This window comes from Choloepus didactylus, chromosome 8 (assembly GCF_015220235.1).
Source record: "Choloepus didactylus isolate mChoDid1 chromosome 8, mChoDid1.pri, whole genome shotgun sequence".
Classification (NCBI taxonomy): domain Eukaryota; kingdom Metazoa; phylum Chordata; class Mammalia; order Pilosa; family Megalonychidae; genus Choloepus; species Choloepus didactylus.
The window spans coordinates 76081359-76100352 of NC_051314.1; the positions used below are offsets into that span (position 1 = coordinate 76081359).

The 18994-nt window shown below is 50.7% G+C and overlaps 1 protein-coding gene across 2 annotated transcripts; it reads right to left on the bottom strand.

Annotated features, from left to right (window-relative positions):
- Positions 1-559: 559 nt before the first annotated feature.
- ERBB3 (erb-b2 receptor tyrosine kinase 3) lies at positions 560-17598 on the bottom strand. 2 transcript variants are annotated; one of them, XM_037846675.1, is made up of 28 exons: positions 17365-17598; positions 13819-13970; positions 13078-13264; positions 12052-12366; positions 11509-11574; positions 11220-11338; positions 10977-11118; positions 10577-10690; positions 10364-10484; positions 8640-8713; positions 8374-8464; positions 7909-8114; positions 7548-7680; positions 7257-7347; positions 6877-7031; positions 6458-6511; positions 5957-6098; positions 5120-5239; positions 4896-4994; positions 4477-4662; positions 4158-4313; positions 3866-3941; positions 3530-3676; positions 3338-3435; positions 3057-3245; positions 2874-2945; positions 2374-2671; positions 560-2209 (listed from the first exon to the last, which is right to left on the bottom strand). In XM_037846675.1, the coding sequence occupies exons 1-28, from the start codon at positions 17444-17446 to the stop codon at positions 1683-1685; spliced, it is 4212 nt and encodes a 1403-aa protein (XP_037702603.1). In that variant the 5' UTR covers positions 17447-17598; the 3' UTR covers positions 560-1682. The 2 variants fall into 2 exon arrangements, with proteins under 2 accessions (XP_037702603.1, XP_037702604.1); XM_037846676.1 differs by having other exon boundaries at positions 12241-12366; positions 17365-17596.
- Between the last annotated feature and the right edge of the window lie 1396 nt (positions 17599-18994).

An 18994-nucleotide genomic window follows, 5' to 3' on the forward strand; every position in this document is an offset into this window, starting at 1 on the left:
ATTAGCGTCCTTTCTCGGACCCCGGGGGCGACTGGTGGGACCGGCCAAGCCGGTCCACCCCAGTTCCCCGATTCTGGGAGACGGGGAGGGCCGAGTGGGTGTGGAAGACCAAGCGTGCAGGGGGCAGGACTAATTTGGGCGGCCAGACTCGGGAGGGATTGGGATTATCCATTTAGTCTCCCAACTTGGAGGCAGATTCCTACTGGAATAAAATGGTACTGTTGTGCTTGGTGGCACCTAAGGGAAATGTTAACCTAAGGGAGATTTGGTGACCACTTCTCAGGAGTATGAGAGTGAAGGAAGGAGAATAGCAGATAAAACAACCCATCTGTAGAGTTTTTTCTGATTTCCCTAGGCGAGTTTGTCATTCCCATATGGTTGTGCTGTGGATTCCTAGTGAAACCCTTAAATGAAAATGTATGGAAAATTATAGCTGAAGAAAGCAGCATGGGACAGGGTAGGAGAATCAGAAGGCAGCATGCCGTCACTTCTGAAGGGTAGAAAAAAGGGGTAGTTTCATCTCACACACTAACGGCTTCCTTCACTTGACAGTCGAAGCTGAAAAAAACTTTGGCATTTTTATTCAGACATGTATAAAAACAAAACAAAATAAACGATACAACATTTTCTTCCTGGTTCCCATCCCAGGGGACAGAGGTCCGGAGCTGGGTCTTCTATCCCAACTAGAGGTATCTCACTACTGGATGAGATTATTTCCTAAAAACGGACCCTTGTGAATCTGTCATTGGATAAGGAGTAGAGATCATTTATAACACATGTGGACTATGGTTTACAGAAAGATGTGCAGTTATTTTTCCTTCTGGCCCCCTCCTCTACTTCCTGAGATGAGGAGTCTGGGCATGGGAAGAGGCTATGCTTGTTGGGGTTAGACCTGGTTCAGTGCAAAAGTAAAAGAACAGTGCCTTCTGACTGACTTGTGTTTTCCTTGACACCTTACAGTAAAGAGCACATGCATTGGAATTAGGAAGATTTGAATCCTGGATCTGCCTCTTAATTTACTTAAATCTCGTTAAGGCTCAGTTTTCCCATTTGTAAATTGGGCATAATGCATACCTCACAGAACTGATATAAGTATTAAGTGAGCTAATGTAGTTAAAGTTTAGCATGATGCCTGGCACTCAGTAAATGCTTAATTAGTAGTAATCGTTAATATCTACTCCAAACCTCTTTCTTTACGCCACAAAATTTTAAGCTTCCCTGTCTTTCCGGGAAGCTAAAAGTCCTAGACCAAAAAATGTATTTTCCCCTGCTAGGTCCCCCCACCACCACCACCACATTTTCTCTTCCTTAGGACAGTCTAATGGGAAACAAAGGCACACTTAAGGGCCTACTCCCAACAAGTCAGAGCCTGAGAGAAAGGGACACGGGGAGTAATCCTTCATATCTCCAGGGAGTCCCCCTGAGGGAGCTGAGGAGTGGGGCTGGGAAAGCACACAAAAGAGGGAAAACCTTCTCCTTTCCTGGAGATGGTGAAGGAGAAGAAAGTGCAGAGCTGGTTACACACCAGTGTCAGTGTTTAAAAGCCTCCAAAGGTTGACTGGAATTGTCTAGGACTGGGGAAATGGAGCAAAATCTGTGAAGGAGAGGGAGTAGGGAGAAGGGTACCCTCTAGAGGCACTAGCTGCCATCAAATACTTCCTGAATGTCTCAGGGAGCAGGAGTTATGTTTCCTGGGCATTGGCCTTGGGGAAAAGCCTACTATGCCAGTAATCGGGGTTATCAAAGGCAGAGTCAGTGGCTTCTAAGCTCCGGAGAGTTTTGACGCGGGCATAATGGACATGGGGGGCATGGTGTCCATGCCCCTGAAAAGCTCTCATTTCTTCATACCCTTGTTCAGCTGCCGGGCAGGCCCCCATAGCTGCATAATCCCCCCCAGGACCTCCTCCACCACGTCGCCGATTCATATATTCATAGTCCTCATCTGGAGATGTGCCAGTGGTAGGCATGATGGGTACAGGGTGGAGTGGGCAACTCTGTGTGCTGCCCAGGGAAGCACTGAGGTCTGATCCCACATCCATGTACTCATAACCCAGCTCCTCGAGGGAACTTGGCCTAGGGGGACGAGGTGGACTGCGCCTTCTTCTCCGGTTCATGTATTCATACTCCTCATCTTCTTCGTCTTCTTCTGTACCCAGGACAGAACTGAGACCCACTGAAGAAAGGGTGCCTTCCCGGGAAGAGGAGGTACCTGAGGGGTAAAAAGAGAGGTTAGGTATGTGCAGTAGGAAGGAGGGGCAAGGTAGGAAAAATTAACAGACAGGGATATGATCAAAGATGAGAAAGGATTAAGAGGAGCCTGGAGAAAGAGGATTAGAAGAAGATTTGAGGAAAGCTCTAAGAAGAGTCAGGCACCTTTGAGGTGTGTATCTGGCATGACATAACCATTCACATCCTCTTCCTCTAATCCTGGTGGGGAGAGTGGGGTAACGGGAGTAAGCAAGCTATGACGCTGGGAGTGATAGGCACTGTCCCCACGTGGCCGTGGGCTTCGGCTCCGACTCCGGCTTCTACTCATCAACACCTTCTCCTGGAACTCGACCTCAGAGACTGTCATAGGACCCTCTGATGACTCTGATGCCAGGCGTCCCCGTGGCATTGGGTGCAGGGAGGCTGGGCGGGGACACCGTTCACCACCCCCACAAACAGACTCCTAAGAAGGAAAACAGAAAATAATACATGAGACTTACACAGAGACGAAGAAAGAAAATAAATTTATTTAGAAGGAGATTGGGTTGTTTAATGCCTTCTTCTTTTTGCAGGACACTGATCAAAGGTTTCTGAGCTCCCCCTGTCAATCCTAGGACCCTCTGCCAACCAGCCTCTCAGCAGATCCTTAAAGCGACAAACCTTACCTGGCAAGTCTCCCCGAGATTACCCTGGTTCATGGGCATGTATCCAGATGATGGACTTAGAAGGCTCTGGTTCTAGGATGAAAAAAAGTAAAGGAGAGGTTAAAATTAAGGAAAAAACCTACAGAGACCAGTGGAGTCCTCTGAGTAAATGGACATGCTAGTCTAGGGTAATTAGTGTCTTACCCCACGTGGCCGATTAAGTGTTCCAACTGGCAAGCTGAGGGCAGAGCCCAGTGTGGTTGCCAGGTTGTCCTCCTCTGCCTCCAAGTCCAGGTCTAGGTCTAGTTCTGGCTCCAGTTCTACTTCCTCCAGTTCTTTGTTTGTCAGAGCAGGAGGCTCTGCTCCAGGGGGGATTCCAGGCCCACTCTCTCTCTATTGGGGCAAATGATTGTTAAGGTAGATCCTGGTTCCAGTCAAGACCCCTGTTCTCTCAATTTCCTTGATGTCTTCTAGTTCCTACTCACCTTTATGACCAGATACCGAGGTGGGTCTCGGGCCATCCTAGTGAACTCATTGGCTAGTTCTTTGAAGGTAGGGCGAATGTTCTCATCAATCATCCAACCTGAGGGTAAGGTGTAGGAGGCACAGCTATTAGAGGGGAGGGGAGTGGGGAGGGAAGTCAGTTAGAAAATGGCTAGGGTCAGCAGGTAACTCACATTTGACCATGACCATGTAGACATCAATGGTGCAGATCTGGGGCTGTGCCAATCGCTCCCCTTTCTCCAGGAGGTCTGGTACTTCAGCCAATCTCAATCCTGCATAGGGCTCTGCCCCAAAGGTCATCAGCTCCCAAACTGTCACACCTGGTACAAGGGAACAATGGCTTAGTCGATGGTGGTATGGCAGATGTGGGCACGAAGGAATGGCAGAAGCTGATCTGACACAAGGATCTGAAGGGCTTAGAGATTCTAAGAGATTCTAAGAGGGGGTCTTAAAAAGCAACTGTAGAATTTGGGCCAGTGATGGTATAGAGGGCACCCAGATGCACTGACCATAGCTCCAGACGTCACTCTGGTGTGTATATTTCCCAAAGTGGATACTCTCGAGGGCCATCCACTTAATTGGAGTCTGGGGGATTAAAGATAAAGCTGTCACCAGTTGATTTCCACAAATTTTCTTATCTTTTCCAAAACCTAAGTTCATCATTCTTTTCTTTGTTGCTCTCTGAAATTAAATTTCCAGGCTGTTCTCCTTGAACTTACCATGCCGCACTTGCTTGCCTCTAAAAGAGAAAACTGACCGCTTCCTATCCCCATGCCCCCCCACTCCTCTGTGTCTCCTTACCTTGGCCTCACTGTGCAGTAGCTGCTTATCATCAGGGGGCAGGAGGTCGGCCACCCCAAAATCGGCCACCTGAACCTGACTGGGTGACTTGAGTAGCACATTTCGGGCGGCCAGATTCCTATGCACCATGCCGTGCTCCTCAAGGTAGTACATACCCTATAGGGGAAGGAAGTGTTCTCAGGTTGGGGGAATTGGTTGTCAAGATTCAGAATCACCCCAAACCCAGAAGCTGCCTCTCAGAACGTCATCCTCTCTGCCCCCTCCTTGCCAGCCCCCAGCCAGGCACTTCCCTCATAGAACTCCTCCAGGCTCCTCTCACCTTAGCAATTTGTACTCCCCAGTTGAGCAGCAGCTGTGGCCCCAGTGCCCCCCGATGTTGCCTCACATGATCCAGCAGGGAACCCAAAGGCAAGTATTGTGTGACAAGCTGCAGAGATGAGCCTGGGCACAGTCCTAACAGCCGTACAATGTGGGCATGGTCTAGGCTGCCGATGGCCAGCATATGCTAAGAGACACAAGAGGAGTTAAGCGAAGGAACAAACACATTCACATACCTCAACCTGTGCACACCCAGACCAAAGCTCCCATACTTCCGTCCTGAATTCATGTAAACCAACATTCCCAAGTACATCAGCATGGTTAACATAGTATCTGCTAACACGGGGCCAAACTTCTACATGAATGCTTCTAATCTCTTCCTGTTCCTAGTGGCATCCAGAACCCTCTTCCTTCACTTACATCAGTCACAGCTTGAAAACTTTGCCGTCCACTCTTGTCCTCAATGACTTTAATGCAGACTGGGATCTTGATTGATTCACCCTCAGGGATCCACACACCCTGGGAAGTTTGGAGCAGGAGTTAATCTGAGGTCATTCTCCCTGGCCAGTCTTTTCCCTCAATCTTTCTCCCCTTTGTCTTAGATGCTTTTCTCCATCTCCCCAGACTTCCTGTGGGCTACTCACTTTGTGCACCGTTCCAAAGACGCCTGATCCAAGCACTTTGAGTTTCCTCAGCTCTGTCTCTTTAAAGATTCTGGCCGAGACCTTGTTAGCCTTCTCACTGGGATCCAAAGGCTCTATGCTCTGAGAAGCAGATGGGGGAAAGTGATCAGGAAAGCCCACTCCCATATCCCACTCCATGTAGCTCGCCATCAGTGGCTACCAAGAGCAGCAGAGCCCAAAGGGATGGAGGAGGGAAGAGGAGTTGTCTTTAGTCCTGGAAAGCCTCATAGGCATATTGGGAAATAACAGACCCTGAGGATTAAAGAAGTTGTTTGTTCTCAGGAGATCAGCAATGAAGAGGCTGAGTTATCCTTTTGGTGGGGGTGGTGGGGGAGTTGGTAATAATACCATCCTGAGAACTGTTAAATAGTACTGTATTTTTTTCAAAGCACTTTCATATATGCTTTCACCCTTTCAGCCATCCTGTATATATTTTTTTCTTCTGTATAGATACATAAGTTGAGGTACAGAGAAGGAAAGTAACTTCTTCAACATCATGTGCCATATTAATGGCAAAACAGGCCTAAAATGCATGTCTCCCTTTTCTCTGGCCAGTGTTCTTTTCTAGTAGACCACAGTGTTTCCTTAAAGAAAGGGATCAAATCTCCAGGGCAGGCAGAGGCTCTGAAAGAGTGATGGGATAGTAACAAATGTTCCATACCAATACAAGGTGTTAATAATAGGGTGGTATATGTGAGACCTGTATTTTATGCATGATTGTTCTGTAAACCCACAACTTCTTTAATAAAGAAAAAAAAAATAGGAATTAAAAAAAAGTGATTGGTATAGGGTACTCACCTCACCCCGTTCCAAGTAGCGCCTCATAGCCCTTTTATTCTGAATCTGGCGCCCACGCCAGTAGAGAAAAGTGCCACCCAGGATCAGAATAATCACAACCAATCCTACTACCACTGCCATAGCCAGCGCCAGATGGGTTTTGCTGTGGGATATGAGAAACCCAATGTTATCCTGAGTCTACACCTTTCCTTAAGAAATGTCATGTATACTCGTGCTACAGGTATGGTGCAGATCTGTGGCAAGAAGCTAACATTCACATATATAAATACTCCTGAGTACTGAAGGGGTTAACCTAGATCTGGATCCCCTTGGGTTACTGCAAGTTATATTTAGGAAGGGAAGACCAGGAGCCTGGATTCTTGTGTCCCCTGTCCAGTGCTAGTAGACTGTATATAGAAGTCCTGAAGGAATAGCAACTCACTCTACCCAGCAGACAACCATTCTCTCCCTAGCTTACCTCCCAAATATCCCCAGCTTCCTGAATCTCCAAGCCCATCATACCTGATCAGTACCAGTGTTTGGCCTAAACAGTCGTGTAGCTCTGGTCCCTTACACCTGGAGAAGAAAGTCACCCCCTTAAATGGGAGCTTGGACAACAAAAGCTCAATTCCAATAGCCTCAACATACAAAAGTTTGTTTCAGATCCTATCATGGCATCCCATTCTGGAGCCCAAAGTATATCCCACAACAGAGACTTCATCTCTAGCTCACCAACCTTCTCTGAGCCTCTCTTGAGTGAAAATCCCCTGAGTTGAGGTGATTTCAGCTTCCCAAAACTGTGATGCAATTTTGTGCCATTACAGATTTTCCCTTCCCTGCCCAGTCCCTTTCTTTCTGCTTCCCTCACCCTCTTCTTTCCCACTGTTCTGTGCTCCTACCCATACCCTTTGACCCCCTCTTCTCATCATCCCATTACTGACCCCTGGGTGCAGTTCTCATGGCAGGGCCAACATTCATTCTGATTATCTGGGTATTTGTAGATGGGGCCCTTGGCCCCTAGGACTCCATGGGGGCAGCTGCTCACACAGTGGGGTCCATCTCGAAAATGGGCACACTGGGTACAAGCATCAGAGCCCTGGGTAGAAGACAGAAGGTCAGGAAGAATGGGGTCCCAAGGTCAATTTCATACTTCCCCAGCAAAGACCAATCCAGCCATTCAGGGTCTTTCATCCACAAACCCTAGCATTATCTGGCCTCCCTGTGCTGGCCTTGGGGTTTGGCCATGTCATTCCTCAGACCCTCCAGTGTTGCCCATGCCATGCCCTCTCTCTCCTAAGATACCCTGGTGCTGCTACTGTACCGAGCCATTGCATGTGGCAGTGCCCTCCATGGGTTGACATTCCGGGTGGCAGGAGAAACATTCAGCCTCAAAGGCAAACTCACGAGGCTCCCTGAAGTGGAGGGGTAAGGGGAGGGAGGTCACTTCCAAGCCCTGACCTTCATGCCCTGAGTCCCCACCACACGGTCTCCTAACTCATTCCCACAGGCACATGCGGAAAGTTGTCTAAAGGTTTTCAGGTGCCACCCGAACAGCTCCACCCCAGGGGGCCACCACCATCCCCTGCCTCATTTCTCTCTCCCCTCAATGTACCCATTCAGGAAGTTGCAGTGGGTCACACAGACACCTCCTCGGCTGTAGTTTCGACAGGATAAGCACTGACCGGGGCCTGGGCCCCAGCAGCCCCCAGAGGCGCACAGTGGGTCACACACTTTGCCCTCTGCCACTGGAAAGAAAGGGATGAATTAGGAGAAAAGTCCAAGGACTGTTAACAAGTCTTGGCCTGAGGTCTTTCTCATCATTGCTTCCAACCTGAACCCCCATTGCTTCTAACATGCCCCTTCTCTTTGGCTCCTCCTCCCACCCCTACTCCTACTTCTAGGACAAACTAGCCCTTACACACCGCTCCTCCCTGACTCCCCCTTCCCACTACCCCGTGGGCTCATCCCCTCACCGCAATCTCTGCGGGGCCGATTATGCTTGATGTCTAGTCTCTCTTCTGAAGGCCCCCGAAGCAGTCTGGTCCAGTTCAGAGAATGGTGGTAGCAGAGCTGCCGATTGGCACTTATGTAGATACGCCCAGCACTGATTTCCCTCAGGGATCGGAGGCCCAGAGATGTTACATTCAAGTTCTTCATAATCAACAATGAGAAGCCTCGGCTGAGAATAAGGAGACAAGATGAGAGAGAAGACTACCAAGGAAAAATTGACCATGCGGGGGATTCATTTTCACTCAACGAATTTGTTCCGGGCTAATCAGACCCACTGAGAGGGAACCCTTTTCCTTTCCCTTTTCCCTGTCAAACTCTGAGGCCCTTTGGGCCTGCTGTAGGAGACAGTGCCATGAATTTCACTTGAGGATGCCTCAGAAACAGGGTTCATTGCTTGTGATGCTACCAGCTGCATGTCCCTTACTCACTTGTAGAGGCTTCTGCCCCCAATGGTGGTCAGGTTGGAAAAGACACTGAAGTTGTGCATGTGAGGAGGCCACGACTGGATATTCAGGTAACCTGAGGGGTTGGAGAGAGGCAGGTGAGTAGGGGGCCTTCTCCCCTCCCTTTCTTAGGTTCTCTCTTCTGATCCCTCCCCTGTTGCTTGGGATGTGATCTTCTCAGGTAATTATGCCTCAATTTGTGCTGGTTGTTCATCTATTCCTCTCAGAGAGTAGCCTCTTCTTTCACTCACCTGTGATTTCCCGTACTGTCCGGAAGACATTGAGCTTCTCAGGGTCCAGAGCTGGGATTTTGTGCCAAGGATCTCTGTGGAAAACAGTAAAAATGGGTCAATAGGGTAGAGGTATATCCCAACAGCAATGAGCATGACCTGCCTCAGAACTCGGTTTCTAAATATCAATTCTCCACTAAAAGGACCCAGAGCTCCTTGGAAAAATGGCTGCGGCAGAGAAAATATCGCATGATCCTAGAACATCTTGTGCCAAAAAATAAGGAAATGCCCCAGGAGTGAAGGGTACAAGCCCAAAGAACACAGGAGCCAGCTTGAAGGCTTCCACTGGACAAATCAGGACAACACCAAAATAAATAATGATTGTAAAGGCTTATAAATCTTTGACTCAAATAAGCATCCCTATGATTAAATAAATAAATGACTGAATATCTAAGAAGGGAAGTCTCTTCCTAACCCTAGAGTGCCAATTTGGAACCATCATCAGAATAATTGAGTCACGCAAACATTTCCCCACAAGATACTCATTAACTGCAAAGAGAAAAATGGTAACTTTACAATAGAGGAACCTGCAGACAATACCTTAACCAGTTCACCAATGATGGGAACAAATCAGCAGCATGTGCCTCCTAGATGCAATGCACTGAGAAAACATTTGTGGTATTGCTATCGGAAATGCACAGCCTGAATCTAAGGAGGAAACATTGGATAAACTCAAACTAAGGAACATTCTATCAATTACCAGGCCTGTGCGCATCAAAAATGTCAATGTCATGGAAGACAAAGAAAAACTGAGAAACTGTTCCAGATTAAAGGAGACTGAAGAGACAAGAAAACTGAATATAAACCATGATCCAGGATTTTCTTTTACTATAAAGGGACACTTGGTGAAATCTGAATAAAGTCTGTAGATTAGATTAACACTTTTTTATCAACAATTGTACTGTGGTTATGTAAGAAAATTTCTTGCTTTTAGGGAATACACACTGAAATATAACTGGGGTAAGGGGCACCATGTCTGGAAATTTACCCTCAAGTGGATCAAAAAAACAAGTGTGTATAGTATATATATATATATATATACATGTGTGTATATGTTTATATATACATGTATATACATGTGTATGTATGTGTGTATGGGGGGAGAGAGATTGAGAGAGAAGGGAAAAAACATGACAAAGCAAATGTGTTATAATGTTAATATTTGGGGAACACACGTGGGAAATGTATGGGAAATCTTCATAACATTCTTGCAACTTGTAGGCACGAAATAATGAAATTATGTCAAAAGAAAAAAAAGGCAGGTGGACATAGCATCCCTTGTACACAAGCACTCGCATGTACACATTTTAAGTGCTGTGCTATGCATTAGAAAGTCCTTTTGCTTTTTGTTGCTCTGTGGAGCACAACTAGGGAAAATAGCAGGAAGTCATGGAGAGGCAGATGATGATCTAAATTTAAGGGTGAACTTTTACAAAACTTTAAGGAGGACACTATCCCTATTGCTCAGAGCCACTCAGCTGCATAATATCCAATGGCTTGGGAATGTCCCGAATAGATTCAAGCCCTGGATAGGAGGTTGAGTTAAGCCCTCTCTCAGTCCTTTGCAACCTCTAAGATTTTATGACTTAGATTCCTAATCAACCCCGCATATGAAGGGTTAAGGCAACATAACAAATTGTGAAGGGTGGATGAGTTGGGAGGGAAGGCAGACTCTGCTCTCTAACCCATTGAGGCCAGTGATAAGGAAGTCCAGGTTGCCCAGGATCTTGGTGCAGTTCACAAATCCATCGATGTTGCTGGAGTCCACAGTCTGGAAGCGGCTCCCGGAGCCCGTCCCCTCACAGGCTACAAATACAAAAGAGGCTTAGTGGGGAGGCCTGGAGAAGCCTCAGAGGAATGGGTGTCTCTTTATGAACGTCTTCCCATTTCTGACTCACCTTTAGGACACAGCCCCCCACAAGGCTCACACATCTTGAGCCCATTTTTATCTACTTCCATCTTGTCTGGAGGACAGGCCCTGACACAAGAAGTTTGATCCACCACAAAGTTATCTAGGGAAGAAGAGTGTACAATTAGAGGTGAGAAACACCACCAACCAACAAGTAAACCCCTCTTTGGGCCCCTCCTGCTCTGCACTAGGTTTGCCACCATCCCCATCACCCTAGATTCTTGGAAGGGGACAGAACCTAGAGGCCACTCACTGGGGATGGTTAGATGATTATAACCATTTGCCTTCTAGCTGCCTGATTAACCATCACAATTGATCTCTTTTGCCCCCTAAAAGTCTGTCTAGAATGCCGGATCCACTATAGATGTTTCCTCCCCAAAGACACTTACGGGGACAGCTGGCTACACAGACTCCTCCATATTGATACTTAGTGTGGGGATTGGGTTCCAGCTGGAAAGTTAGTTTGTTGTAGACAAGAGGCTGTGGACACCGGGGTACACAGGCTCCACTGTCATTGAAGTGTCGGCAGGCCTGGGAACATGGGAGACTCATAAATGTTACTTAAGTACCCCTACCCCCTCCAAAGCCCATGCCTCCATTTTAGAACCCAGGCACACAATCCTAGTACATACAAAGCAGTCTGTGTCCTGAGGGCCTGAGCAGCCACCTGCACACTCATCGTGGCAGCACTGGTTGGGGTTGGGCCCAAAGCAGTGACCATTACATTGAGGGGCACAGATGGTCTTGGTCACTGTGGAGGGAGAGAAAGCATGGCTGTCAGGGCTTTCAGCTGTATTCTGAGGCCACTGCTCACCCGCTTGCCCTCAGGCTCATCCCTACCCCCAGGTGTTGACACAGGCTAAGGAAAAAAGAGATATGAAAGCATATGAGTTTGAGGTTTCTAAAGGCGAGATAACTCACATATCTGGCAGTGTTCTGGTCCGGGACCCCAGCATCGCCCCTTGCAGACCTCATGACAGGAGGGACCTGGATGGGAAAGGAGACAACACAAGAGGCTGTCAGGGTTAAGACAGGCTTGCTTGAATCAACAGGGTATGATGTCAGCACACAAGTAACCCAATCCCAGGAAGTAGAGAGGCAGGGCAGTGTCCCTCCTTGCCCTCAGAGAGCTGGGCTGGGCTCAAGTAAACCTGTCAACAAGGGCTGGTACCACACCTCCACACCACCCACGGGGCAGGGGCAGCCGCAGGGGAGGGTCTGGGGCAATTGCCAACCTCAGTCCCAGTCACAACCCGGGAACTCAGGTCCTCCTTGGCAAAATGAACCCAGCAGAAATATGTGCACGTGAATGTGCAGAGGAAGCAGATTGTGTTTGAGGGTAGGTAGGTTTCAAGAAGGGAATATGTGGTGGTGGCAACAGTAACAGATGTGGAATACAGAGCTGGCTTCCCCACTTAGCACACGGGCATTTTTTATGTTTTGCCCTTTTTCTTGATACATTGCCTCTGTGGTTTGGGTTCTGGGGTCTGGCCTGGTCCCTCCTGGTAGGCTCCCAAGATCCAGGGCCTGAGGTGTTTGTTCCATAGAGAAGAAGTTCGTTCAGATGAGAACTCAGGGGTACAAAGATGACAGGAAAGGAGTCACTCAGGTTTGGTAGGGACGGGGAGAGAAGTCTTGGTCGTGGCCACTCACAGCTCCTGCCATTGTCCTTCACGACTATCTCAGCATCTGGGTCCCTCACAATGTCCCTCCAGTCAATTGTGTCCATGTGACAAAGTTTATCATTCTTCTCAATATAAACACCTCCAGACAGAATCTCTGATGTAGAGAAGAGAAGTGACAAGGTTAAGGGCTACAGCAGACCTCTTCTTCTGTACCTTCCCACAGTCCAAAGGGACACCTGAAACTCAGGAGCTAGGGAAATGGGGCAGACAAATATGTCCAATTCAATCCAAGCTGCAGGAGAGAAGACTGGCCTTTTAAGAGTAAAGGAGGCACTAGGCCAAAAGTACTCCTGTCTCCTCAGATACCTGTCCAGATCCAGTTTGGCCAGTGGGGGAAGGGAAGGCAAAGGAGAAAAGATCCTTAACTCAGAGCACACATACACCCCCCCACCCCAAAACACACAGAGTCCTGCTTGTGTGTTTTCCAAATGACTGGAACAGGGAAAAGTGCAAGGTGGTCAGGTGATATTTAGCTCCTTTATTCCTTCAGGTTGGGGACTTGGGACAGAGTAAAGGTAGGTTTCTCAGAGAAGGGGGCCATCAAGGCACAATGTACTCTGAAGTTAGAGGAATGGGTAACAGATCCAGCTCCAACTCTAGCTTCACCAGGACATAAGGACCCCCACCCCCAGCCCATGGCAGATGCCCCCTACTGCGGGACCCTCTACTGTTTAAGGAGGGGTCGACATTCAGCCCACCGTGGTTGAGGTGTCAGGCACCTTGGACGGGGCCCTTAGAGTGAGCACTCTTGGGTCCTCATCACGTTGGCAGAGGGGCAAAGCCAGGGGAGCCACTGGGAACTGACCAGTGAGCTGAGTGAGGCGGAGCTGGCGCAGAGCATGGCTGGAGTTGGTATTATAGTTCAACATGACAAAAACGGCAAACTTCCCGTCGTAGACCTGGGTCCCCCGCACCACTCGGAGGTTGGGCAGCGGCAGTGTAGAGAACTCATTCATGGCCACGAGGACGTAGCCCGTCACTTCTCGGATCCACTGTGAAGGAGCAGATTGTGCCATTGAGGGAGACAACAGGGCAACAATCTTAATCCTCTCCCCCCACCCCATAGGGCATTAATGAATCCTTAACTCCTCTAATCCTTTCTAATTCCTGTTTTAGAGTAGGGAGTAGATTGTGTCACATTACTGGGTCTCTTCTGGGAGCAAGGACAGGCAGCGGAAATGATCAAGGAACTGTAGTTCCCAACCCTCTCCTTCTAGAGCTCCCCGTGCCAGCAGATCTGTGCTTAGCTCCTTCCTCCTCTCCCCAGGTGCCACCTGGTCTTAGCAGCCTCCCTGGGTTAGTCCCTGCTTATCCTGCTCCTGCCCCCTTCTAATTAAGACCAGCCCCTGGGTAACCCTGGCTACGATGACCAGACCACAGGTCCCAGATTCCAATCATTGTCCCCACAAATACACAGGTTTGACTCTCAGGTACTGAGTCTTAGGAAAGCTGAACTCCAGCAGACAGTAGCCCTGAGGAAGGGGTGCAGGCTTCTGTGGGGAGAATAAGGCTGAACAGATTGAGGGAGAGGGGCAGGCTCTCTAACCTGCAGGAAGGAGAGGTCAGCATTGTGTCCTGTGAGCACGATCTCGAGGTTCCCCATCACCACCTCACACCTCTCGTAGAGCTTGTGCAGGGTCTGGTACTGGTTCTCTGCATCGCCAGTCACACTCAGCCCATTCAGGGTCCCAGGACACACTGTTCAAAGTGGAGGTAAGAGTGGGAGAGGTCTGGACACTAGTGTTCAACCCCATCCCCTAAGACCACCCCCTTGGTTGCCCTCTTCTAGTAACTCTCAGCAGGATCTGGAGGCCTAGATTGGACTGAGAGCCTGAGATTTCTCTTTTCTTAGAATCTTCCTGGACTGTGAGATAAAAAGCTTTCCTTTTTATACCAGGGACTCTTCTGGGTATTATTTTGGGAACTAAGGGTTAATCAAGAAGGAGGATGTGAGTTTTTTCTCCCTAAAAGGGAGAAGTTAGAAAAGAACCCCCACTTTGATTATTCCCCTCCATCCCCCACCTTACCCACAGGGCCCTCACTTCTCTACCCCAATCCAGCCTCCTTCTAGGTCCTGGAATAAATATCTCTTTGGGGCTAGCACACAGCCCCTATTGTGTCTACTGAGGGTGGGATGGGGGCAGAGGTGGGGGGCAGTGCCTGGGGCCACAGTCCAGCCCACAATGAAGCAATTCTATTCAGGAGAAGGGGGGCTGCCCCACCCTGTCCCCAGACTCCTCTCGCAGTACCCGGCCCCTCAAGTCTTGGGTTCAGACAAATGACCTCACTAGAGGGGGGACTCTGGGGGTGGTGGTGGGGGTGGTGGTGGTGGTACGGGTGTCAATGGAAGGTTTGTCTTTAAAGGAGGAAGATAAGCTGGTTGCCTACCCCCCCCCCCCCCGCCCCATCCTATTCCTAAACCCTGGCTTCCCTTCTCACTCCTTTCCCCTATTCCAAAACATTCCAGCTCCCTCTGCATGATACTTTCTAGCCCTAGATTATTTTCAGCAAATGCCGAGAAACTAGAAGGGAAACAGCAGCAGAACCCCTAAGCTTTTGACCCAATTTCATTGTCAGATGCGGTTCATTAAGAGGCCAGGCCTTCCAACTAGGCAATCCTCACCCACACTAGGGGAGAGGTTCATGAGGCATATCAGTCTTGGGGGTCTGCTTTACCTGATAAATATGGAAGATATAGGGGGTCTGGGAACTCTTGGACCCTGGACCCCTACCCGTTGCTCTCCTCTGACTCAGTGAAAGACTGTGTGTGAGCGCGCGCGCACTCGTATGTGTGGGGGGGCGGGGGGGTAAATACCACCTGTTGCAAACACCCTTCCCTGAGGCAGTGCCAGCTCAGTGGGAGGTAGTAGGAATGGAGGGAGAGAGATTGGTGAGGCTTAAGCCCCTCTTCCTAGATCCACCCCAAATCTGCCCACTTGACCTTTGAGGGCTCCCCTTGCCTAAGGCTCCCCACCAAGGGCAGGGGGGGGCCAGACCCAACAAAGAAGGGTAAACAGGCCAGCAAGTCCCAGAGGAGCATGGGGACTTCAGGGCCCTTGGGATGAAATGAAAGAGACTGCAAAGGTTAGTCATTTCTAGAACAGCTCCACCCCAATCCCTTTCCTGGCAGGACACCCCCTCTTCCAAGTCAAGGCGCCAATCCTTCTCCCCAGATAAGGGAGGAGCCAAAATTTCTGCACAGGGAAGTGGTGTGTGTATGCACGCGTGCATGCACACACACACACACACAAACATGTACACACCTCCCCTACTGGAGAGAAATCTTTACTGGCTCTGTCCTTCCTTATTGGGAAGTATTTCAGGTGCCCCCATCCATCCTACCTGCCCATGTGTTTGTGAAGATTTAGTGTCTGTGCTGGGAAGGCTACGGTGTTAGAGGTATATCTCCAGTCCCCCACCATTCAGAGGGTAAAGTCCATATTACACAAACAGGGAGCAAAGGTGGGGAGAGAGTATAAATAACACCTCTGGGGAGGAACTAGGCAGCTTGAGGTGGGGGCAGGGGGACTGGAGTCAGTAAAACCCTTGACTGGACTCAGGGGACAGGGGCTTGGGGAAGGGCAGTGTCACTGGCCCCCTCCTTTAGTGGAGAGCACTGGGGGAGGCACACACCAAGAATCTCCAGCCCTCCTTAACCAGAGGCCTCCCCTGCAACAGCCCCCACCCCCATCACAGCCAGCAGGGACAAAGGGGCTATAGAAGGACTGAGACAGGGCCGGATGCCCAGAGGCTGCAGAATCCAGATAAAGGGTAAAGAGACCCAACCATGCCTGCCTCCTGTCTCCCCCAGAGAAGAAGGCCAGAATCAAGGACTCCAGAGTTCTCAGTTGAAGATTCCAGGGTCTGGATGGGACAGAGACACAGTCATTTCACTCCTCCCTCCCACTCCAATCCCCAGACCCCCGCCCTCCACCAGTTGGGAGTGTTCAAATCTCAAGATCCCAGGGTCTAAATTTAGGCCCAGCAACTGTGGGGGAAGCACAGGTGTTTCTCCCACTCCCACCCTAGAGAAGGGGCCCTGGCTGTGCCAAATCCCAAGCTGGGCACTGGGGGGAGGGGAGGAGATCCAGGAGGACTCCTCCGGTTCCAGCACCCCTCAGGTATCTGCGGTCTCAGAGACACCCCAAAAAGGGGCTCAGATGTCCTGGGAGTAGGGAGATGAATAGAGAAGAGCAATCTGGGACGCTGTCTCCTCAACTCAAATAAACAGAATAGGGGTAAGAAGCGGGGCCTGGGAAGAATTCCCCAGAACAGGTGACTCAGAGGGTGGGAGAGGTGCCCTCTTGGTTCTGAGGTTGGGGAGAGAAAAGACAAACAGGAGAAAGAGGCGGGAAGTCCTGCCCCTGCAGCTTCTCACCCAGGGCCTTGTGTATAGTAGATGCTCAATAAATGTTAGTTGAATTAAGCTGGGTATGGAAAGAGGTTGGTCAAGTAGGGGACCAGCTTGCTTTGTGATTGTGAGGCAAAGCGGGCAGCCAGCCTCTGCTGGGCCTCTCGCCCTGATGTCACCTGGACTTAGTCCTTTGGTTAATCTCAGCCCTCCCCACGGGCAGGCCTACTCACGGAAGAGGAGGTGCCGCTCCTGTTTTTCCAACACCAGAGAACAACAACCACCCCCACCCCAATCCTACCGTAGCTCCGCCCTGTCGGCAAAACAACGAAACTGGAGGTGGCTGAAACCCGGGGGAAGGGGCTGGGGAGTAAACTGCTACCCCTCTTCCACCCAGATCTCCACTTCCAGCCATCTCCTCGCGCTTACAGGATGGAGGTCCCGGCTCCTATCCCTGCAGAGCCCCTCAGAACTGCGACCTACTGTGTGGCTATCAGCCCCTATTAGGAGGAACGAATTAGAGGGTCGGCGACGTGCTGGTGGGGGGCTAGTCCGGAATCCCGTCCTCTCCCGGACCACACCGAGAACCCGAACCTCTGAGCTTGTCCATCGCCTCCCAGGTGGTCCCCGCAAACCTGGGGTCAACACCCCCAGCCTCGCTCCGCCTGAGACCCTGCCCCTGTCCTCAGGGGCTCCGCGCTCTCGATTCCGGCACCCAGATGGGGCTCGGGCGCTGCTTACCTGCCTGCGAGTTGCCCACCTCTGAGCCCTGGGCCAGGCTAAGAAAGAAGCCTAGCACCTGCAGAGCCGCGTTGGCCCTCATGACTCCAGAGGAGAGTGAGGGGCGCCCAGCCGAGTCGGGCCCGGGGGCCCCTGGACTAGGACATCGAAGCGGGAGCCACCTGAGCCGCCAGCGAATTGGTGGCGGCAGCAGAAGTTGCAAATTGCAACTGGAGACGGAGTCCGGGGCAGGATGGGAGGGAAGGGGTGTGTGTCTGTGAGAGTGGGAGGGAGGGAGGACAAGGGGGAGGGGGTGAGTCACGGCCGCGCCCCCTCCCGCGCCGGGCGGGAGTCGGGTTTGCTGGAGCCTCCGCCCGCCGCCCCAAAGGCGCCCCACGCCCAGTGCCCCGCAACCTGGGGACTCCCTCTTCTTGGCCAAGTAGACCGAGGATGGGTCTCACCCTACTTTTTCTTCGGGAGCAGGGCTAAGGAGAGGTCAAGATTCTGGATGCCCCCCAATTCCTGGGAAAGGTAATGGGGGTGGGGAGAGCGCTCCAAAGCTCTGCTCTCTGAAATCTAGCCTCGCCCATTAACCAAATCACTCAACTCCCCCAGCCGGTTGGATCACCTGGGGATTTTCTCCTTGAATGTGAATATTTCTCTCTGTGTGTTTTTGAGGAGGAGGTTGTTCTTTTGTTCACGTTCAGGCCACCTCAGTTTCCCCGGGCTCGAAACCCCATAACTCATCCACTCTGCCCAGGAACCCGAGTCCCGAAGGCCGCGTGAAATTGGACGGTCTCCGGCCGCTTCCTTCTCCAGACCCGGCGCCGACAGAGCCTCTCCCGGGGATTTGGTTGGGGGGCGGGGGTGGTTTCCAGCCTGGGAACAGACCCTGGAGCCCGCCTTTCCATTTCCACCCCGGGAGGGGCTTCCGCACCTGTCGCCGTCCGCTCTGCTGCCCCCCACGGCCGCCTGGGAGAACAGCTGCCTCGCCTTCCACCCTGGAGTCCGACCGCGCCGTCGGGGCGGCCCCAGTTCCCGCCAGGTTTTCTGAGGACTCAGATCGGCACACCGTCCCCACCCTAGGCGCTCACACCCTCCCAGGCGTTCATACCCTCCCAGGTGCCTTCCAAGTTGCAAGGAAACTCTCGTTGGAAAGGAGGAGGAGGGGGCGATGAAGGAGCACGCACAGAGGACACTAGTGACTGTGTTCACGAATGGCTTAGACCAGTGGCACCTCCTTCACTTCGCGGATCCAGCTCAGAGGAGGCCGGGCGAACCGCGGGTGGCTGCCCGAGGCCCTGTCTGCCCCCCAGCGGACCCGACCAGTACCCCTGGGCGGCAGCGGGGACAGTCCAATCACGAATTTGGAGTCGAATTATTTTCCCCAATAATTCGAGAACAGTTGAACCTTGATGGAGAAAACTCCCCCATGCCAAGACTGATCGGCAAAAATTCTTTAAACCTACTCTGTATTGATTTGCAACTTAGAGGGCCCTCGGGGTTTGACCTGACGCAGATCATTCTCTTAGCCATAACCGTGGTAGCAACAGCAAAACCACTGACACACACCTAGACGGCTTCATTTGCAAAGCTTTTAAACCCTCAAATTTAATACCTTACAGAATGTTTCACTTATAAAAATTACGTG